We start from the raw sequence: 24024 nt of genomic DNA, 5'->3' as shown, positions 1-24024 counted from the left end.
GAACTCTAGTAGGCGCCTCCCACAATAATAGTTGCATTTGGTATGAAGCAAAAAACACTAGACACAAAATCCAAAATTGGAATGCTGTTTTGCAAAATGATACTCCTTTGATTGGAAGGTTTCTTTTAACAATGCCACAGAACGCCCCCCCCCCCCCCTTCTCCCCAGCGTGCTATGCAATAAATGTAGGAACATGCAAACATGGATCCACATGTTTCCTAGTCATTATAATGTTGCACTCATAAGGTAGGAGGCACTTAATTACCAACTGTTCAATTACTAGATGCAATTCTACAGTTGGTCAAACCTCCCAACTGCATTCAGTCTGTTGGGTTTCAGAATTGCCTGTTAGATGAGAGGACAATAGAGAAATAACATAAGAAAATATAACAGAGACTGATGTGTGACATATTTATGCCCAACGCCTTGCAATCCACATACAGCCTTAGTAACAAAACCTCACAATGTCACTTGCTGCTTCATCGAGCTTATAAATGACAGCATCACCGCAGCAAGCATGTACATGAACTATGGTAATTATGCATCAACCACCAATGCGAATCAGCTCCATAAAAGCTGTCTGTAATTTGTTTTGAACAACCAAGAAGAAAAAGGAGTGATCTAATTCAGTGGAGATGGGGAGCTGTAGTCAACTCAAAATTCATGAGCTAATCTCGTTCACTTATTGCTGTCAAATGTTCATCAATCTCCTCTGTGGATAGGATTCGGAAAAGTGGATCGGTGGCACTTACGACTCCAACCTGTCCATTAAAACAAGAACATAACCAAAAGTCACATATTTTCCAGAAAAATACAAAGCTCACACTCAAAGAAATAACGCAAAAGCGTGCCAATATTTATCCTTCACTGGATCCAAGGGTCAAGTTCATTTCACAGATGTGGTCACCCACATTGAATTGGGCATCTTGGATTTGACGAGTCTTTACTCACAAAGCTTCCAACCATACAATTTGCCTCAACATGCCCGAGTACCAATGGAGTCAGCAGCTGATACAGAAAAAATATGGGCAAAGACAGGAACTATCTGATGTGGGCAGTAAAAGATAATATCTTACCTCGATTTCTGTGGGCTTAAAATCCTCTAGTAAAATGGATTGTAATGCAGATATTGCTGTCTGAAAAGCCATTAGATGATGAAACTTAGAAAAGAAAGTTAATACAGGATCATATTCATGGTCTTTGACAGGTTAAAAGTACATACTTGGACAGTTTCTTCATATGACAACTGTGAATTATTCTTGATTTTCTTCTCAAGGAAGTTCACCACCTCTTGCTCTTTCAATCCTGCACTTGCAGCCTGAACAAAGGTATGCCGAGTCATAAAAAACGGACAACCATAGAATCTAAACAAATGAGTCTCTGAAGAAAGACTTTTACAAGAAAAAGATAAAACTAGGTTCTCCTAGACGTTGGTCGTCCATCACATTGTCACAAGTACTGCAGATGGCAACTTTGTCTATGATTGAAAGCCAATAAACAAACCATGAATCTCTGATAGTTCTAGGAACTTCAAATCTCCAAATAAAATAGAGGAGAGCTGCACCAGCAAGGGCGGAGAGTGCACAATAAAGGGGTGGGTCTCCTTTTATAAATGCAGGAGGAGGCTGCTGCATTAAGCTTGGGATTTTGGGCCCAAAATGGCCTGGAGGGATGGAAAGGACTCAAATATCGCATGAGGGTTTCAGGTTAAGGTTTGCATTCGTGGAGGGTATGCTGGGACACCAAGGATTCATAAAAAAATGACAGCGACACTTACAAAAGAAAGCAAAACCAAAGTCAAACTGTAAAAAAAGAAGTGTACCATATAAATATTAAATATCCCATTCCATCCAGCAACATAAAGGTATCATATGCATGCAGATTCCAGGTAGCTCTGATGGAAAAGTTCTTCATGGGTGATTAATGAGACATATTTTCACAAGTACTTTCCTCTCATACCTTGTAACCAACATAATGACCTGCTGGATCACACTTGAATAACTGTGGTCCCAATTCCTCATCAATACCGAGAAGCATAGCAGCTGCAATGACAATAAATGCTGGCTTGATCAGCAGAATTTGTAATAACATTATAGGTGACACAATAATCATGTAGAGGTGGAATCTCTACCTACTCCCAAAGGTCTCATGTATGCATGTTGTGTGTACACTTGAGACTTATCAGCGAGCCTGGAAAAAAAGAATATGTAATGGGCATGAAAAGGATTGCAAAAGCAAAGCAAAAGAACAGTGAGATGCAAATAATATGACGAATAGAAAAGAAATATACTGCTAATTTAAACTAAAAGCTTACGCATAGAGTGCTCTTCTTAGGTGTTAAATTTAGATCAAAAGAAGAAAAAGCTTACGCATAGAGTGCTCTTCTTGAGGTTTTAAACTTAGATCAAAAGACTATAGATGCCAAATTACCTAGAAAAAAAATTTAACACATACTGAAACTAGATAAGCCTCTCACAAGGTGTGTAAAGATGATGAATTTTGAGGACCTTTCTTCCCTTTCTATGGGACTTACTGTGATAATTCTAACTTAGGTCTTTTCCATGTCAGGCTACTTGAAGTGCTAGTGTGGTGTAGTGTGGATCATTTAAAACAAAAATGATGATCTTAAGATGCTTTGTTAAAGGTTCTAGAAGAGTGCCTTGCCAGCTTTCCACAATCCCTCTCCCCCCAAAGGCAATGCGAATGGCTTACAATCTATCCATCTTGAATCTTTCATCATTAAATTACAAATACTCAGTCCTAAACATAACAATTTTCTGAACTGCACTAGCTCTGAACAACAACTTGCACAACTATCCAAGATGGCTTTGACCTCACAAGGCAACACTGGTTGATCTCATCCTTAAATCTTTGACCCGCTCCAAGAATCCCATGATTGCAAGCCAAACACCCAATCATTTGCAGGCCACAAGCAAAACGAGCACCTAATCTCTACTCATCATCAGAAATCACCACATCCTGATGGACCCCACGAATAGGCCTTCCCTAATTAATAAATCCCACATGCCAGTTTATTAGCGACAATCACAATGGAAGACCCTTGCTAAACCCCAAAAAGGTTTTCAGACCTCTTGGCACACCCCAGTAAAACAAAGTGATAAGCACAAAGTCCTCAAGTTCAAGAAAACATGCGATATAATGATGTGTAATGTGCCCACGAGTTTCCATGAGAGACTTATTAAAAGACCCACACAAGACTGTATAGACAACTTTGAGTTAAGAACTTGGTTCTTTTTCAATTACCGTGTTCTACACACCTATATGCTTTGTGCACGGCAAATTTTCAAGAGACCCTGTGGATATATTTTGTGTACTTGGATGAGGATCTTTGTTTGAGCTCTCTCTCCCTCTCCCTCTCTTCAAAACAAAAAACCATGCACCTTAGTGAAGTAAGGGAAGCCAAGGAGGGCAACTGGGCTGTCTACAAAGAAGGGAAAGCATTTATCTAAGACTTCAAGCGTAAAGACTATCAATCTCAAAATGATGTAATTAGGGTAGCTCATTTTGTTGTTTTGCCATACTATGCCAGCAATAGAAAGTAGATATGCCTCAACCCTTAGCACACTCATCACAAAACCTCTATATACCTAGATGAATCCAGGAACATTCCCAAACTCATCCTCTAAAAACACAACATAGTGCAGTTTCAATCTCATGATAGTCACTCACAAGGTTGAAAACCATAAACTCCATCATGCATAGCAGGGACTAGCTACTATGACATCCCCACTGACGTCATCAGCGCCCAACAGTGGGTGTAGACCATAGTATAAAATATGCTCTCACACATACAAATCCACACACCCACACATACTTGAGCATCCATTTATACAAAGTCTTCGTACTGAGTTTCTGTCGGCACTCCGGAGGTGAAGGGCAGACTCAGCCATGATGAAGGCTAGCACTAAAGGAGAAGGCTAATCAAAAGGTAGTCCAAAATCTCTTCATTCAAGCTACAACTGCTTGTGAAGTCTAAACATTTTCATTTTAGTCTCTCCCCATTTTAGTCATCACAAAACCTCCAAGAGAAATACTAAAAGAAGGAAATACTTAGAGAAGGGAGCTTGTTAGGAAACTAAGCTTCGAATGATATGAAAAAGTTATGTTGTGATTCCACTCCCAACATCTTCGTTAAAAAAAAGTAGAACGGAGGCAGCACGAAGGTATCCCTTGTAGACAGAGCAACATCCTATCAAAAGCATATTATGCCCCGTAGAAAAGTAGATGCCACCACACTTTTGAGCCAACTACTCAAAGTTAAATGCTATCATCCTTACCAACTATCAAAGAGGTCAAGGTACAACTCCAAGAAACCATTTAGCCTCCCTTTGAAGAAATCCTACCATTTTGAGCCCATTATTTGCACCCTTGTGCAAATACAAACACTAAGAACATACTTCTAAGTTATCTTATGGCCAATCTTTTTATCCAACTTGTGTGCTTTCTACATCCAATCATGAACCAAGAATCCCTAACGAGCCATGGACAATAATCCAAACATTCAAATATAAGTGAGCTTTTATTGGATTAAAGCCTACTACTTTTTCAATTTTTTGTATTGCCAAGTTATCCGGGGAACTGTATAAGCAGGCCACCTTTCTTCAAAGATGAGAAAGCTCTGAGCCTCTCACAAAATGGACAATTTGCATTGTTGATATTTGGGCATGAACCATCATGCCTCTTGTAGCTCTAAGCACAACATAATATTGTTTACATTTTTTTCACAATGTCTAAGTGGATTGCAAATGGAGTTGCTTTTTTCTTTATCGTGAGTTGTTCCTATTGAACTATGAGAGACAATATAGTTGAGGACAAGAGAGTGTGGGCAAACTATATATAGCTCAATCAGATATATATATATATACAGCTCCAACACCCCCGCTCAAACCAAGCCCTCTGGCTGGGGATGAAAAAACCCTTGTGGAGTTCAAGGGAAAAACCCGAACCACTATATATAGGCTAAGTGTAGTGCAAATCGTGAGTGCACATCGTGATGTAGTGTGAACAAAAAGGATGGCCTCAGGCCACAATAATGCAATTTGTGAGTGTACATCGGGATGTTCTATCAAAAGGAGTACATAAAGGAAGGAGATTCGATCTTCAAAATGCCAAGTTCATCACAGCGAGCTGATAACTGAGCCAGTGGTAAAAACTTTGTGAGAATATCTGCAATCATATGAGTTGTTCTTGAGGGGTATCTGAAACGTCATCAATCAAATCTGCCTGATTACATTGATCATCATAAATCTTCTTGTAGCACCTAAAAGAAGAATGACCAAAATGTCCACAATAATCACATTTCAATGATTCAGCGGTTCAGAGACTTTTCCTTTGTAAGGAATGTTCTTGGTCGTATTGTTTAGCAAAACAGTCCGACTCTACATGTCCATACTTTTGACAAAAGTTACAAAATCTATTTCCCCGAACCAATGAATTGTTGTGGTTGCCACGAGAGAAGTTCAAAAAACTCTAGTAGCGAGGAGCTATCCGCCAATTCTTTAAACCAGGTGAGCTGAATCTTGAGAAGTACTAGCGGGCAACGCCGAACGGGAGGACTCAGATCGCCTTTCATGCCTTTGTGGGTACTTGATGAGCGACATGAATGCACTATCAAAGGTAACACCATCTTTGTTGGAAATAATGTTGACGATATTATCATATTTTGCATCTTTAATGATGAGCCACAAGTTGAGATTGAGGTATGGGAGCCCCAACAGCAGCCAACTGATTAAGGATCTCCTTGAAGGATGCTACATGAGCCGCCATCAGATTGGAAGACCTATACTCGAGATTGTCAAGGATAGTGCGAAGATGTAGAATCTCAGTGATTGACTTTTCTCGAAAGTATAGATGAGCTGATTCCATGCCTCTTGTGAGGTTGTCAAACAAAAAATGTCCATCATAAGTGAATCACTCAAGGCAGAAAGAATGTAACGTCTTGCAGCTTTGTCTTTCTTGGTTCACTCAGCAAAAATTATGGAATGCTGGTTCTTCAGTAGTGGATTCACAGGAGCCATCTACTTGCTGAGGAGGGCAAGGCGCCGTGCCTTGATCAATTTCCCAAAGATCATCTCCTTCTAGAATCATGATGAGCTCTTGGCCTTCCATCCAGAGAAACTAGATCCTTGAAAAGTGGGAACGAACCATTGGCCGAAGGGATAACTGTTCACAAGGGTAACGTTGGCCATATTTTCTTGAGATAATCAAAGAAACATGCGGAGGTTGAGTGCCCTTCAAGATCAAGGACGGTCTATGAGAGAATGGCGAAAACCACCAGAAAGAAAGGCTCTTTTACCAATGAATCAATATGAAAAAGCTTTCCCGTTGAACTGATGAGTCACTACAATGTGAGCATAGAATTTCCACTTACCAGTGACTCATCGCTCATTTACACAATGATATAAGCTCCGCTTGTGAGTCTTGTAAAGCATTTTGGTGACCAGCCAGCACGAAAAACACACAGAATCCTTTCCTCGAATCAACTGGCCACTAGGCTCGAACCCGATGTCGTAAAGTGATCAACTGATGGATTGGCGTAGCCAGTCGACTCGCAATGTGCTGCTCTTCGAACACTTGTCGCTTCAAAGCATCCAGCAATCACGAGAACATTCAACAGGTACATTCTGTCAAAGTCTGAAGGCCGTGGCTTATTGGAGGGGTGTAGTATATCTTTAAAATTGACTAGAAACTCCTAGTCTATATTTGTTGGTAGCTTGCTTCGTGGGTGGTGCTCTCTCCAAAGCACAATCGACTTCCACGATCAACAAGGGCTTAGGATCGTAGTCTCCAAGGAAAGTGATAGGGATGCAAAATTCCGTCAGTGATAGGGATGCAGAGAATGCTCAAAGTGGAGCTGATTGATGGCGCAATAGGGGGGGAGTGATCTCATAATAGAGGAAGAGGGAAGGGGTAAGAATACCGTCAGTGATAGAGATGCAGAGGATGCTCAAAGTGGAGCTCGTTGAAGGTGCAATAGAGGGGGAGTGATCTCACAATAGAGGGAGAGGGAGGGGGAAACTGGCGACAGATATAACTTAAGGAAAAGCTAGCTAAAGAAGGGGCTATGAGCCAGGAGTAGCTGACTTGTTCCACATGTTATACTCTATTTTGGGTGGGCGGATTCCAAAAAGCATCAATCGAGTGCCATCTCCTCACGAAAAGCATCGATTGAGCGCCATCTCCTACTACTTCCAAAAAAGCATCAATCGAGTCACCATTTCCAGCTGCTGACACAATCTCCTTGCTGGCGTAGAAATCAAGAACTGCTTGCTGTCAGAATCAAGGACATAATCGTCTCCCTTGTTGGACGAGCTCTTAGTAGAGGAGGCTCTAAATCTTTCGGAAAGCTTCAAGCTCGCTTGTGTATGCCTTGACCTTCTGTGTACCAATAGTGATCCTATGTCTTCACAGGCCTCACCTCTTGCCTCCTCCACGGACCTCTACGATGTGCTCAACATCCATAATTCTACAAGGCCATCCGGGGGAAATCCCGGCATGAGTCCGTGCTGCGTTCAGAAATCTATGTGAAGTTGTGAAACATGATCTTGCCTAGATCTGGGCAGTTAGAACTCAAGATTGGCCCTTCCCTGCACAAATTTGACTCGGTCACAAGGTTATATCTGTTGGAACTCTTTTGTGGGCATCGGGCGACCCTCTCGAGACAGCGATCAGGTCGCTAGATGTGAGAGGTGAAAGGTGGTCTGTACTCGCGACAATACTACTAGTTTGGTGCCCAAATTACTGACCGTGAAGTCCACGATTGACTCGATGGAGGAGCGACAGGTCTACACCTCTCCTTCCACCGCGTCTGATGCGCAGTACGAGAGTGTCTCCTCCATGTTTTCACCCATTTTGGAATCTATTGGGATTCTAAGTAGAGCTAGAGCTTAGGATAGTTTCTTCTCACTGAAAGGAAACGCCTTGGCTAGTGCTCCAAGCAAAAACCTTCGTCCGTGCAAGTCATTGTTTAGCGCGGGAAATACGATTCGGTTACCCACAGATAGCTCTTGTGGCTGGAAGAACACATGAGAGACCGTGACTCTGGAGCTGGCTGTGGAAGACGGACCACAGCTATAGCTGTAGCTAAATGATATCGTGCACTGCGGCTTGACAGGCTGGTTAAGCTATTGGCATCAGAAGCTTCTGACCGTGCGAGCTCTTGCGAGTTTAGAGCTTCTCTCTTCGCCCTTTTCCTCTGTGGACATAATTATGTATCTAAAAAAGTTGGAATTAGGGTCCTTTCCTACGGACAGCAAAAGCTTATGCGACTTGATTTGCGCAAGGATCTCCCTTTGTGTAAGAAGTAATCTCACGTGCCTTCTTGCGTAATCTCACGGGCCTTCTTGCGTCTCTCACCAAAAGCATCTATGGAATTCTTGATCTCAGGATCACTCAGCAGCTATGAGACCTGCGCTAGCGAGCTGTGCGACCACCAAATCTGCAATTTCTCAACTCTTTCTTGCTAGGCGAAATTTCCAAGAGGATCAATGTCAATGGTATGAAACATCTCCATCTTCTTCCATACGGCCAAAACTTGCCCTTCTACAGTTGTACACAGCGCCATCTTTCTTTCATACAGCACCATCAATTCAGCTCTAAAGCATCAAACTCGCCACCTTTCTGCAAAGGATGAAATAAATCTGTTGATATATATATATATAAAACTACCAATGAACAATCAGCAAACATGAGATGACAGAAACCTGTTGTCAAGAATATAAAGCAACCAAGGAACAAATAGTAAACAAAAGAATAACAAAGATCCTTGAAAGGAACTTCCGGAAACACAAGCATCCGGGCATTCGATGATCATCCGCCGGGAAACACAAGCATCCAGGCATCCGGAAGTACAAAACAACCGGAAATAAGGATTATCCGGGAAACACAAGCCTCCGAACATCCGTTGATCATCCAGGAAACACAAGCATCCAGACATCCAGGAAACACAAGCATCCGGGAATCCGGAAGTACAGAAAAACAGGGAATAAGGATCATCTGGGAAACACAAAACATCCGGGCTCTCATACAATGTTGAACTATGAGAGACTAGATAACACATGCTCTCAAGGAATTGATTGTATCCATGTCCTAGATACATATATATAGTTGAGGACAAGGGTTGAATGTGGGCAAGCTATATATAGCTCAATCATATATATATATATGTATAGCTCTAACAGTTCCATCAAGAAATTGTTCATCGTATGAAACATATTTGTCAATAAATTTTTACTATATTGTTATAGGTAATTTCATGTCATGTAGTGCATTGTCAATGCATGGTAGTCCATGCACATGAGGGTTTCCGTGGCTTTCGAATTCCACAATTAATTAGAAGTCAACCACTTGTGACCTTGCCATAATAATAAGCATTCTTAGAGTGCTAAAAGAAAGGGACCCCTCCCAAGGACCAAAAACAAAAGTCGGAGGACCTCTATGTTATGCAAATAACAATACGTTCGTTTCAACAAAAGCAAGCTTGAAAATTGAAAAAAACATCCAAAACTCTTCCACGTCGTTTAACTATACCTTTTTGCCAAATAATCCACAGGAATCTCATATCCCATTTTGAATAGGAACTCTGCAGCTTCATTTCGAGCATGTTGCACAAGGGATCTAGAATCAGCTGCACAATGCAAATTTCCAAGATTTGAGAGAGAAATAAAACTGCCGAATGAATAGTCAATATCTTTTGCTTTTTAATTTCAAAGAATTTGTCCCATGAACAGCTCTAATCCCTCGACGGTTGAAGATTACCAACCAACGTACACATGTGCTACGTCTATCAAAAAAGAATCCCTTCTATAACAATGATTTGCCTAAAACAATAATCTAAAGTTTTGTCGCTAAGATTTTAAACCTTTTTGACCTATTTCTTCAAGGTAGATAAAGTCTAGTGACAAGTTTTTGAAGCCTATTGTAGAGTAGTTTTCGCAATTGTCATAAATATTCACTTTCATATTTGTGCATTAGAACATCAACTTCACTTTACAATAATCTCAAACACAAGTCAAGCGGAACATATGAATTGGTGATCACGGTGTTAACCTATATACGTTTTCCATTTGCTAAGACCACATTACTATTGTTGGGGCTTTATTTTTTCAGGTTGCATATAGATGTTGTTATGCATGCTACAAACCACTCAAATCAGCTCTCTGACATACTGCAACTGTAACGTTCTCATTTCACACCACCATTCCTTCTAAACTTGCCATGCTAGCACACACATCCTATCTTTCGTGTTGCCCTATATTAAAAATATCAAGTTCTTTATAAACCTTTCATAAGAATAATAAACTCGCTATGAACCTATAGAAGGCTAAAGTTATGGTGTTGAACACCCCCTATATTGGTCTAAATGGGTTCTCTTGGAGGAAACGGTAGAGATGGTAAGGTTGTAAACTTACTTCTTTCCCATGAAACATAGATTGTCGGGCATTCAGCTCATGCAATGCCTGGCATGGGAACTAAGATCTGACAAGCTTGCTCACTATGAATCTATTGAAGCCTAACGTCATGGTGTTGAACACCTTCTATATTGGTTTATATGGATCTCATTCTCCTTTTGGGGACGAGAGGTCTAGATGGTAAAGCTTGGAAACTTACCTCTTTGCCATAAGAGCTAAATTGCCGAAGGCATATGCAACTCTTGCAATGCTTGTAGTTAGCATGGGAACAGAGTCCTTCAAAAGCTTTGTACTGATGGGAAAGCATGGACAGTAAATTCAATAAGAGAGCTAATCCCAAGTGAATGCATAAGATATACTATGTTGAAAACACACATACATAGATAATGTTCACAGCAGAAGACTTGAGTTTTGCTGACTATGGCTTTATTACTTGTGGGCTTAGCAATCAGCAAGTGGTCAAAGAATACAGCTGTATCTTATTCTGAATGAAGAGGCTGGATATGACATCTGGCTGTCCTTCAAGGAACAGGCTGAAGATGGCTGGATAAGGAAGCAAGGAGGGCTGAAGCCTTATGGTTAACTGGCTGTAGAGGCTACTGATGCTCGCAAAGAGGCTGCTGCAAAAGATGGAGCTGTGTCAAGGCTAAAATCTGCTGGTGGAGAGAATAGCTGCCTTGATATGCTAAACCACCTCCCTAGAGATGAACCAACTAGAGAAGGGCCAACCCAAGTATAGCAAGCTGATCTGCTGATGTGGTTGTACAAAACCATGGTGAGAGAGAGGGAGAGACAATGATCACATGTCAGCAGACGAGTGAGGCAACAATACTCATTACTTGATGTGATAGTACAAGGGTCCTCCTTTATAGGCTGAGGTCGCCTTCTCTTCTCCTCACACTATAGATAATATATGATGTCAGTGGAGAGAATCTCGCTAAACATTAAGCGTAGTCTTAAGGGTGAGACACCTAAGAGACCCAGCATCTATATAAGTGAGAGCCATTACTCACTTGGGACTTTGGGGAGTGGGGCCTCCCTAGAGTACCCAACTAGATTGAGAGCCCATCCAAGCCTATGTCTCCCTAACGACATATGTGCATGGATGGGGTTGCGTGGTATGGGACGCGTAGACTTACCTGGGATGGACTATGGTCAGAGGTTGCTTGACCTCTAGCTCGAAGGTGATCCTACAGTTGGGTGGTGACACACTAGCCAACACCATATGTGTCCTTATGTATGTATATGAACGATTGATTGTGCTTACAGGATAGCACGGAGATAGAGGGGGTCCTAGAGCCCCAGGTTAGTGGTCACTAACCTGTAGGGGTTGCTTCAGAAATCTCCATAATTGAATTCGTTCATTTGGTCTCTCTTTTCTTTACTTATCTCACCACATTCTAGGCCCTTGTTAAGTAAGAATGAATGGTGTATTTCTGTAGAATCCCATAGGATAGAATAGATGCATCTTGGAAGAGGAGTGAGAGCACAAGATGGAACCAAAATGTTGTTCTCTATTATGGATTGTGAGAGAGAGGACACTCTCTTATAGAAAGGGGGAGAAGGTAATACCTTCCCTACATAAGTGGCAATCAGCCCCTACATCAGTGGGAATCAGTCCCTACATCAGTGGGATTGCCTTTGGCTTACATCATCACTTAGGTCACACACTAGATACATCATAGCACTTGATGTGCCTTTACAACACACACAAACACACATGTGACTCCCCTAGATGCACACATGCACCATAGAGCAAGCCCTTGATCATACTTATCCCAACATACCCCCCCTCAAGGGGTTGTCTCTTGCAGTGTCAAGGATACATCTATCATAGTTTCTCATGCCATCTCATGGTGGTCAAGGATAAATCTATGGCTAGGATCTCATGCTAGCAAGGGTTCCCAAGGGTGTGAGGTTCACAGAAATGAAATAGTCAAAACACATATCACATGGTCTACATCATATGGTGACCAGAGGTGATTTACAAAAGACATAACATATGATATTCTTTTTGGAGTACTACTCCATGCAGAGAACCTCAAAATTTGACCAAGTGATGATAAACAAAAATTCAAAAGACAAAGTGCTTAAAAAGCATAGTCTTCACAGGAGGCCTCATCTTGTGGAGGCACATCAACTGAAAGTAGATTGGCAGTTTCTGACTTTGTAGTTGCTTCCTTTTTGGCTTTACAATACTTTTCATGGTGATTGTTTTTGCCACAATGTTTACAAGGATTGATCTTGAAGCAATCTTTTGAGAGATGATTAGTCTTCCCACAATGTCTGCAAGGTGAAAACTTGCCCTTTTGAGTTTTTATGGCATAGGCTGAGTCATTGCCTATCCGGAGTTCCATGTGCCTTTCTTCTTCTTGAAGAGCAGTAATAAGACTTTCAAGAGTAGGATTAGGAAGATTTTTCAAAGTGGTAACTACATGATCATAATCTTCATGCATACTTTTGAGCAACACTGCCATTGCATCATCTGTAGTGATTGGAGAGTTGATAGAAGCAAGTTGAGTCATAAGGCTCCGCATGTGATTGACATGGGCAGCCAAAGGAGTGCGACTAGCCATCTTCAATTCAAAGAAAGCAATCTTCAGTGACAATTTTGAGATGTGAGAGCTAGCACCAAAAATAATATCAAGCTTCTGCCAAGCTTCAGAAGGAGACTCCAAATCAGAAATGTGATGAATATAGCCATCTCCTAAGCCAAGAGCAATGATGCCATAGGCTTTCTCCTCTCTAGCAGGATCTCGTGCCGGGCGTGTCGGAGCTGAGGATTCTCCAGCATTAGAGGCTGTTGAAGAAGAAGTTGAAGCAGGTTTGACAAGCCCCCAGAGGTTTTCTCTCATCAATGCAAACTTAACGTTCATCTGCCATTGTGAAAGCCTTTACCATTGAACTTATCCATATTCAAGAAGGTAGCCATGAGAGGGTCTAACCCAAAATGGGCAGTGTCTTCTCTCTTACAAGGCTAGAAAGAGTTGAAAAACTTCAAAGTACAAGCATTTAATGTAGCAAAGACTTGTAACCAAATTCCATACTACAAATCATAATGGAAATGATGCTTCAACTTGCATGCTTCATAGAGGTGGCTAAATGAAAGTATTCCAAGCAAATCCAGATATAGCAACTTAAAGGAAAGCTGTAGCCACAGTTGTACTGATGCTATTCAACACTTTAAAACATCAGAAATGCTAAAGTAGCATCTAATGTAGCATCAAACTCACAACATTGTCAAAACTGTCCAAAACAGAGGCTTGAACTTGAAGGGTGCAATTCTCATAGCTCATAGCTCTATTCAAGGGGATTTTTATGCAAGAAGAAAGGCCTTATACCAGAGAAGGTCCTCCACCAAGGAAGGGCGCAATGTTGCGCCAGGTCGCCATAGCTAAGCTTGAGAAAACCGACTGGTTTTTTGTCTGTTGCGCCTCCATTTCTTGACCAAACGGGCTCAGATTTCATCAGCAGCTTGCCTGTAGTGTCGTGCAGCTTGGGCTCAGAGGAATTTGCAAATGGGTAAGCACAGAGGCGGCATTACTCGAAAGATCGGCAAGCAGTCTTCACATTGGCGTTGCGCGTACAGAGGGAATCTCCTTAATTGCTCGCAGTTGGAAGGTCACCCGTACACTAGGAGTCTGCAGCTCAAAGGGTTTCAGCAATGGTCGCATATAATGGGAGAACTGAGCTCTCACAGATTTTGGGAAGGAGGAGGAAAATGGAGAAGATGAAGAAGCTTTGAGAAACTAGTGGTTTATGCATCTAATGCTAGGCTAGGCTAGATCTAGAACCTACAGCTCTGATACCAAGTGTAGAATCCCATAGGATAGAATGAATGCATCTTGGAAGAGGAGTGAGAGCACAAGATGGAACCAAAATGTTGTTCTCTATTATGGATTGTGAGAGAGAGGACTCTCTCTTATAGAAAGGGGGAGAAGGTAATACCTTCCCTACATAAGTGGCAATCAGCCCCTACATCAGTGGGATTGCCTTTGGCTTACATCATCACTTAGGTCACACACTAGACACATCATAGCACTTGATGTGCCTTTACAACACACACAAACACACATGTGACTCCCCTAGATGCACACATGCACCATAGTGCAAGCCCTTGATCATACTTATCCCAACAATTTCTTCCTTCAATCTAGGCCATTGTTTGATAAGGTTTATTAATGAAATTCTGAAAATACTCAATGTCATCTTCAGTCTCGACATATCTCATGAAACATGGACCTTATTAATCCTGATGTTGCTGCAGTAGACCTTATGATCCTAGTGGTACATTCAGACAGTCAGGATTTGAGATTGTTCCACTGCGTTAGGGTTTTCTGTTCAGCAGTCCCTTCATTCTAACAAGGTATCAGACCCAAAGGTGGCATCCTCTTGATCTACTCCCACACATTGAAGGAAGACGTTCCTTCAACAAAGAGACAACGCTTCAGTATGATGCTATAAAAACCATTTTTTTGTTTTAGTGTTGCAATCAGTTCAGAGATTGTCATGTCTTTTTCAGGCGCTCTCAAATGGCTTCACGCATGCCTATTCCTAACTTCGAAGAGAGTGGGAAAATGGATAGGAGAAACTATCCCATCTGGAGTTCTTAACACTAGCAGAACCAGTGGCAGTGAGGGATTGGACACAGAGATATGTGGAGGCAATCTCCCTACCCCACATCCAGCTTGCGGATATGGTGGCGAAGGCCTATGAGCCCACCAAGACACCTCGCATCCTTTCCCTCCTAAATCAATTGTTCACCATGGGATGGAGGAAGGGGACCAGATCCACAACCACCTCATCAAGGTGAAGGTTGTGAGAGACCAATTGGCTGGTATTTGTCACAAGGTGTACACAAGCTAGCTGGCAATGCTTGTACATGGCTCTTTTCCAAAGGATTCATCATGGCAATGACAGCACATTTTAAGGGGAAAAGGCATGCAAACTGGAGGTCCAAAGTGCTAAAGGATGTTCCACATTCAAGATTGCTATTTTTAGCAAGAATTGTCACAATGAGCAATCAGCTTGCCTCTACTAGGGAGAAGGACGAATTTTGGAGCTGGCTGCTTAATTGTAACAGCAATTTTGCTGCAGTTTCTTCTATGTGCTCTGCGAGAGCTCATCTTTGTAACAAACTATTGAAATTCTGAAATATAAACCTTCAGGGGGGCCAGCCCTTATTTCTGGACCTAGTGTGTGTGTTCTCTGTTCTTTCTCTCCCTCTTTCAGTTGGATTGAATTCCCAAAAAGAATTATCTGCTCTTCCCTCCAGAAGAAGTAATCAGGTACAAGTTTTCCCCTGTTTTCTCTGAAATTCAACTTTATCTGCTGCGAATTGTACCAGGCTGCTACGAATTTTGTAAAACCGCTGCGTTAGGGTTTTCTAGGGTCTCAAGCACATTGAGATTCATATCATTATGAATCCCCCGTACCAAGCACATTGACATTCATGTCATTATGTTTTGAGAGAGGCTTCATGATGTCACACTGATCTATTGCTCTACACAAGACAATATTGCTGATTTCTCCACGAAGGCACTACCCAGAGGAAAGTTTGAAGCTTTCCGTTTCGTGATTGATCCATTTCTGTACATGTTCACACTATCACTGCAGAGGGATTTGTTACATTATAAGTAGCATAGTGCGAACACACCCTTGGCACACTTTTCCCTTCAGTTAGGCTTTTCTGCCTATGGTTAGTTTCCTTTGTAGAGGGCTATTTGTAACACAACTCTTGGCTATTCTTTGTTCTTCATTTTGGTGATCTCCTCTCATCCCCAAACCCCACAATAACCCCTCCACTTCCTCCAGAACTATTGCGAATTTACAACTCAATTCACCAAATATACAAACATGCTTGTATGATGAAGTTGGGCATGTTCAGGATTCACAAACATTGTACGCATGAGCGTATATTCTCTAAATAATTGGAGCTGCTTTTTGCACTCCTTGGTAGCAGCCATGTGCCCTCCCCAAGCAGACGTACTACATGGTTTTTTTTTTTGGGGGCTGTCCCAAAAGACTTTTTGGTCTCCCGTGGACATTAATGGACTCTCTCTCTCTCTCTCTCTCTCTCTCTCCCCCCCCCCCCAAAAAAAAGAAAAAAGTGCCTGAACTCGTCCTACAAAAGCCAACAAACACAAGGATTCATTATCACATCCCATCAATCTCATCGGCACCCAAGACTAGAGTGTGGGCCTTTGTATAAGTTCTAAGTTTTTCAGCAAAGTTAGAGATGAAACTTGAACATCGCTTGACGTGTAGTTCTGCTTTGTTCAGCTTTTCCCTTCAGTTGGAGGGCTATTTGTAACACAACTCTTGGCTATTCTTTGTTCTTCAATCTCTCAATACATTTTGGTGATCTCCTCTCATCCCCAAACCCCACAATAACCCCTCCACTTCCTCAAGAACTATTGTGAATTTACAACTCAATTCACCATATATACAAACATGCTTTTATGATGAAGTTGGGCATGTTCTTGGATTCACAAGCATTGTACGCATGAGCGTATATTCTCTAAATAATGGAGCTGCTTTTTGCACTCCTTGGTAGCAGCCATGTGCCCTCCCCAAGCAGACGTACTACATGGTGTTTTTTTTTTTTTGGCTGTCCCAAAAGACTTGTTGGTCTCCCATGGACATTAATACTCTCTCTCTCTCTCTCTCTCTCCCCCCCCCTCCCCAAAAAACTCCCTCTCTCCCCCCCCCCTCCCAAAAAAAAGAAAAAAGTGCCTGAACTCATCCTACAAAAGCCAACAAACACAAGGATTCATTATCACATCCCATCAATCTCATCGGCACCCAAGACTAGAGTGTGGGCCTTTGTATAAGTTCCAAGTTCTTCAGCAAAGTTAGAGATGAAACTTGAACATCACTTGATGTGTAGTTCTGCTTTGTTCAGCTTGTCACACCAGCACAAAGCACATGTGAATCTCAGCATGAGCCCAAAAGGAAAGAGCAGAAAAGGGGAATCCTTGCATCCTTAAGCTTAAGGAAATGCAAGAAACATTAAACGAACTCCCGACACACCACTCCCAAAACCAATACAATGGTATGCGCAAACCTGAACACCAATAGTGAGCTTGATAATGTACATGAGGAGAAAGACTGACTTTGTATGGAACAAGAGGATGATCTACTATTATTTGGACATTACAGAACGCAAAACTGTAGGAGATGGAGAGACCTGCAAATGACTAAGCAGTTTGAACAGCTTGTCTTTATTTATCCATTTCAGGCTATAATGACTTAAATATAATGATGTAAACAAGATTTTTGAGGAGGAGAAATTTCCAAGCTCATACCTGTCATGCCTGTTGCAAGAAGTCCAATATATTTTGTGATTGTAAATAAATGAGTCACACTTGTTTGATCCAAAAGCTTGTCCTATATCCGAAGAAAACAAAAGCTCAGGTTTGTTCTAAGCTTAATATTACTAAGAGAAGAAAATACATGCAGCATGACCCACTAAAGCGTAAAAATTATAGTTTCACGATCCCTTCCAAAACTTAATATTGCAAGAGAAGAAAATACATGTAGCGTGACCCACTAAAGTGTAAAAATGATAGTTTCACAATCCCTCACATCTAGCTTGGATAAGCACTGTAAGATAAGGCTGACTCGTCTTCTAAACAAACAGGGTCACACCATCTGCAATGTGGACAACATTTGGTGGGAACGGGGGGCTATGCATGACATACAGCCAACTAGTCACAAGTAGGAGCAAAATGCTTCTTGCAGTGCCCCCTGCTTTAGCTAACATCAAAGATGACTTTAAAGGGCTCACATGTACTCCAGATACGTGTTTTCCATAGGCTGCAAGCAAATGCTTCACGTCGAAATGAGGAATCGACCAACTAAGAGCATTCAATCTTGGCGGTGAGACAATTCCGGCTACGAAATGCTCTTAGCCTAAGAGTCCTCACGTGTCAACCACTTAAAAAACTTGGTACATATCTGAGGGAAATTTTCAGGCACCGCAGTAAAATTCCAAACATGGCTGACCACGTGGCCAAGCACATACTAACAATTTAGGAATTTTTGGAAATTGGATCAGATGGATGTAAAGAGCTACTATCATTTTGATAGTGGCTTCTAATCCCATAGATCCTGGAGGGTCTGAAGCAGACTTGAATACAATCATATCATATCATATCATCTCTCTCTCTCTCTCTCTCTCTCTCTCTCTCTCTCTCTCTCTACAACAAGTCTTCCTATAGACACAGGTTTGTTTTGTTCTCGTACGCACCATGTGCGGTCTGTTCTAATCCCATAGATATATTTGACCTTCAGTGGATGATAAGAAACATCATCATCATGAGGCCTGCTGCTGGCAGCTGGACATGGCCCTGACAGCCAAGCATCACAAAACAACTTCAATAGAGAGGGAGCCAACTTTGACTATAGAGATTATTGAGCTCAAAGGCCCCAGCCTACCCTCCAGAAATGTTGGATCAGCAGGAGATGGGACATAGACACAGCGAGCTCTCACCTCATCCAAGACACCCTCATTCGTCAAGCTATCTCATGATGCCAACGGTTGTGTCCCATGGACAGAGACTCCCAATGGGACCCCAATCAAGCCCACACGGAGCTCAATTACTCATAGATGTAGACTCTAAGGGGTATGCTAGTAGACTCTAAGGGGTATGCTAGACACCTTTAAATCGGGCGTTTCATTACATGATGTAATCTAGCCTTGGTCTCATAGGCTTCGTTTCTTTTCTGCAGACTAATAAACCTCTCTCTCTCTCTCTCTCTCTCTCTCTCTCTCTCTCTCTCTCTCTCATTCCAGAGAAACCGATTTGGTGTGTGGTAATAAAGGCAGAGTTCGTGCCCCGGGTGGTCTTTCGGATTGAGTCGAGAGCACGATCAGGGTGAAGCAGGGCTGCCCCTTTCACTGACTCTCTTTGGACTTTACATCGATGGGATCACATCCTTCATAGACCACCTAGGAGGCGAGGGATCTCTACTGGCTGACCTCATGACACAGATATTACCATAAGCTGATGACATAGTCCTTATATCATCCTCAGCGAAAGGACTGCACAGAGAGAGAGAGAGAGAGAGAGAGAGAACACCTCTGGAGGCCCTAGAGGTGTTCTGTAGAGAGAGAGAGACCTGACAGTCAACCTTGGGAAGACCAAGCTTATGGTCTTCAACACCTCACGCACAGTGATCCGCCGACTCAGCTTCACCTATCGTGACAAGCCAGTGGAGATATTGAATTCCTACACATATTTGGGAGCCCTTTTCACAATGACCCACACAACCCAAGCACGACTCAAACGGGGGCAGAGTGCTTTAGCTCAGCTTGAGCGACAGTGCTTCTAGGCACACTTCGAGGATCCACCGACGAAGGGCTGCTTTTTTATACGCTAGCGTGGCTGACTGCTATGTATGCAGCACCCTTTTGGGGATGCGATCTCCCAAAGACAGACTGGAGGAAATTTGAGCGGCTACAGGTGATTATGGGGTCCAGGATGATTCGGTGTAAGACCTCACTCCCACATGAGATAGTACAGGCAGAGTTCATCATGACACCTCTCCAAATTGATGCCATCTTTCAGACAATGACATTCATTCACAGACTCAAGGACTTACCTCACTGGAGACTTTCTAGGTTGGCCCTATGGTCATCTAGACGACTAGTGGAGGGCGGGGCAAATTCATGGTATGCACGCATACCCACATGGCTTGCCAGACACGGTATCCAAACGGACAAACTCCCTCCTTTTTAGTACAGCATGGACGTGCCTTCTGAGTCGATCCCACAATATGAGATCAAGTTTTACCGTGACCACTTCCTGAGAGTATCAGAGGAGGGATTCATCATCCAACCCCAGTACCTCGAGGATAGAGGTGTCTACTAAGGATTGCCATTGGATAGATGCGGGTTTCGTCCCACCAACTGAGGATCGAGGCAAGGAGAGTTGCACATATACCCAAAGAGTAGAGGATCTGCATGCTATGCACAATGGGGGCGATCGAGACAGAGGAGCATTATCTCTGTACTTGCCTAGCCTACTATGAGATCCGGGGGTGCTGGAGTCTTTACCTGGAGGGGAGTGGCTTCCGGCCCCTATCACGACTGATCCATTTCCATGACCAGGTTTGCATTGGGCTCTATCTGATGGAGATACACCAACACAAGGAGACGCTACAACGACAGATCGGAGAGCAATAGGAGGCGACTCACGATGTCAACCAGGTGATCCGTGAGGATCCCTTACAGCTACAAACATTCCAGACCTGGTTGGCACCGAGCGAACTCCTAGTGAAGCTTAGCTTCTACAAAGATCACTACTTACATATCACAGATGAGGGTTAACCAGGGTACAGGCGGATCCACTTACCCCACTCATTGAGGATCTCTATTGGGCAATTCCACGTCTCTTCACATAGACTTCGTATAGAGAGCGGCAGGGCAGAGCGTCTACCTTGGGAGAGGCGCTTATGCACATTATGCGATATGCAGGAGGTTAAGAAAGAGGAGCACTTCATCTTTAGGTGTCCCATCTATTATGAGATCCACGGGCGTTTCTACTGTCTCTTCATAGATAGTTATGGGGCCCTGTCCCGGTTCCTCTCCTATCCAGATCAGAGATGCTTGGCAGGCTTCATTCATGAGGTAGTTAGGCACCGCGAGAGGATACTTCGATCACGGAGACATGAGCAGACTTCTTCCTTGGCAGACTCCTCCCAGAGCTCTATCACGGAGTTCTTTCAGCCAGATCTCTTGGACCCCCCCCCCCAGACGAGACCTCAACATGATCGGGACCCAGAGCCAATGACTCAACAGCTCAGACAGAGGGTAGACGCACAGATTACACTTAGGGATATCGCCTCCATGTTCACCATCGGAGCCCGACTAACAGGGGTTAACCCTTGTTAGGCGTAGAGCTATGACTAGGAGATGTCACAAGACAGCATCCTCGAGTGGCCGATAGCACTCTATCGCCAATTTCCTGCCTCCAGTGCCTCATTCACCTATGTTGTCCTGATGAGGATGATGATGATGATGTGACTAACATGACTATGTTGTACTTAATACTTAGAACTATTATTCTGCATTATTTTTACATTATGCATTGGTGTGGATGCTCGTTTAGTAGCTCCACCCTCACAGCTCGATTGTACCAGGGTTTCACAGTCTCATAGACCCATCGGTCTTCTGAAGACTTTAATAAACTCTCTCTCTCTCTCTCTCTCTCTCTCTCTCTCTCTCTCTCTTTCAAGATCCACGCACCAAGGGGTTGCTTTTTGACTCCTTGGTTCGCTCAGCGGGGATGTACGGCAGCCCTTGTTGGGGGCCAGACTTGTCAGATATAGAGTGGGCCCGTGTGGAGCGGCTACAGGTTCTCATGTTATCACAGATGATTTGTGGTAAGCCATCTATTCCTCACCAGATCATTCAAGCTGAGTTTGGGTCACCCCCCTTATAGCTAGATGCTGCATTTCAGGTCATCACGTATCTGTACCGAGTTAGGGAATATGGGGATTACACCTCGGGGTGTAACAGGCTACCATGGATAGCTCTATCCTCAGTGCAGCATGGATGCTCCGTTTTCTCCCCTCCTATCACACGAGGTCAACCAGGTTATCCATGAGGATCTACTACAGCTACACACATTTCGGACCTGGTTGGGACCGAGTGAACTCCCAGTGAAGCTTAGCTTCTACAGAGATCACTTCTTACATATCACAGCGGAGGGTTTCATTGACCCACCAAGATACACGCAGATTCACCTATCCCACTCATTGAGGATCTCTCTTGGGCAGTTCCGGGTCTCTTCACACAGACTTCGCATCGAGAGCGGCAGAGGAGAGCAACTACCCAAGGAGAGGCGCATATGCACACTGTGTGACATGCAGGAGGTTGAGACAGAGGAGCATTTCATCTTCAGGTATCCTGTGTACTATGAGATCCAAGGGCATTTCCACTGCCTCTTCGAAGATAGTTATGGGATTTTGGCCTGTTTCCTCTCCTGCCCAGACCAACGGTGTTTGGCAGGTTTCATTCATGAATCATGAGGCACTTAGACACCGCGAGAGGATACTCCGAGCACGGAGACAGGAGCAGACTTCTTCCTCGGCTGATCCCTCTCAGAGCTCTATCACGGAGTTCTTTCAGCTAGATCACATGGATCCCCACGAGACGAGGCCTCGACATGACCGTGACCCGGAGCCTGTGACCCGACAGCTCAGACAGAGGGTCAACACACACATCACACTTGGAGACATCCCCTCCTTGTTTCCAGTAGGAGACGTGCCAGGACCGCACCTCTGAGTGGCCGACAGCATTCTATTGCCGACTTCATGCCTCCATTGCCTCATCCATCCTAATATCTTGCTGTTGCCGATGATGATGACGATATTGATGATGATGCTGAGATTGATATATAGTCGACCATCGACATGACTATGTTGTACTTTAGTACTACCATTCTGCATTTTTGCATTTTGCATTGGTATGGATGCTCGTTTAGTAGCTCCACTACCACAGCTTGTTGTATCATAATTTTCACAGTCTCATAGACCCATTGGTCTTCCGAAGAGGAAGACTTTAATAAACTCTCTCTCTCTCTCTCTCTCTCTCTCTCTCTCTCTCTCTCTCTCACATACACAGACACACAGATTGCCCCCCTTTCAGTATAGCCTTCAGGCCCCCTCTATTTCGCTCACTTACCACAAGGCTAACCAAGTCATACTGGGAGGATCTCATGTAACTAAACATATTCAAAACCTAGTTAGCCTCTAGTGAGCTTCTTGTGAAGCTCAGCTTCGACAAAGATCCCTCTTACGGATACCAGAGGAGGGCTTCATCGACCCACCAGGCTACACATGAATTTACCTCGCCCACTCTAAGAACTTCTATTAGTGTTTCCTCGTACCAGCTACACATCGAGATATTAATCCATAGGAAATTGAGTCAAAGGAGCATTTTCCAAATGCCCTATGTACTATGAGATCCAAGGTCGTCTCTTCATGGATTGATTCATACCCCTCTGCCACCGCTTGTCTCACTCGCATTAGAAACATTTGGCAACTTTCATTCTTGAGGTTGTATGACAGAGAGCCGCTGCTCAAGAAACATAGACAAGATCAAGGTGCTCAGCCAGATTCCACCCAGAGTGTGATCATTGACTTTTTCCAGTTGGATACCACAGACCAGTAGGGAGGGATACGACAAACTCATCGACGTGTAGATGTACAGATCAGGCTCGGTCCATATTCAAAGGCACAACCAACGGGTGTGATTGTGGCACTTGTCAAAGGCAAGGCCACAGCTAGGAGACCACAGCAAACCACGCATATTGACCGCTCTATCATGGGTTTTATGCTGCCCCGACCCTGCACATCACCGGATCGTCTTGTGGACTTGGCCATGGGCTAAGACACTTTGTACTAGTGTTGTTTGTGTATGTTGTACTTGTCTTGGGTGCAAATGCCCGCTTAGTTGTGACCCATTCAGCTCATTGTATCTAGTTTTTTCAGCCTCATAGACTCGTCGGTCTTTCAAAGACTCTCATATGGAATGTTACCAACACCATGGCTGTTTCATGGACAGATTTGCTCTCAAGGGTGGTTC

At 43.2% G+C, this 24024-nt stretch overlaps 1 protein-coding gene across 1 annotated transcript in view; it reads right to left on the bottom strand.

Annotated features, from left to right (window-relative positions):
- Window positions 1–353: 353 nt before the first annotated feature.
- The window catches only part of LOC147897571 (proteasome subunit alpha type-6-like), a 38020-nt gene continuing 14349 nt past the window's right edge, over window positions 354–24024 (bottom strand). The window contains exons 3-9 of the mRNA XM_087380199.1: window positions 17738–17819; window positions 9550–9646; window positions 2132–2190; window positions 1960–2042; window positions 1223–1318; window positions 1077–1136; window positions 354–761 (exon numbers count right to left, since the gene is read on the bottom strand). Coding sequence (XP_087236325.1) covers window positions 669–761; window positions 1077–1136; window positions 1223–1318; window positions 1960–2042; window positions 2132–2190; window positions 9550–9646; window positions 17738–17819 — 570 coding nt within the window. The 3' untranslated portion in view covers window positions 354–668. The remainder of the gene's footprint in view (window positions 762–1076; window positions 1137–1222; window positions 1319–1959; window positions 2043–2131; window positions 2191–9549; window positions 9647–17737; window positions 17820–24024) is intronic.

Source organism: Dipteris shenzhenensis, chromosome 10 (genome assembly GCF_047967505.1).
Source record: "Dipteris shenzhenensis isolate YYH24624 ecotype China chromosome 10, Dip_SZ_1.0, whole genome shotgun sequence".
Lineage (NCBI taxonomy): Eukaryota > Viridiplantae > Streptophyta > Polypodiopsida > Gleicheniales > Dipteridaceae > Dipteris > Dipteris shenzhenensis.
This window is presented reverse-complemented; position numbering and strand designations above follow the sequence as displayed.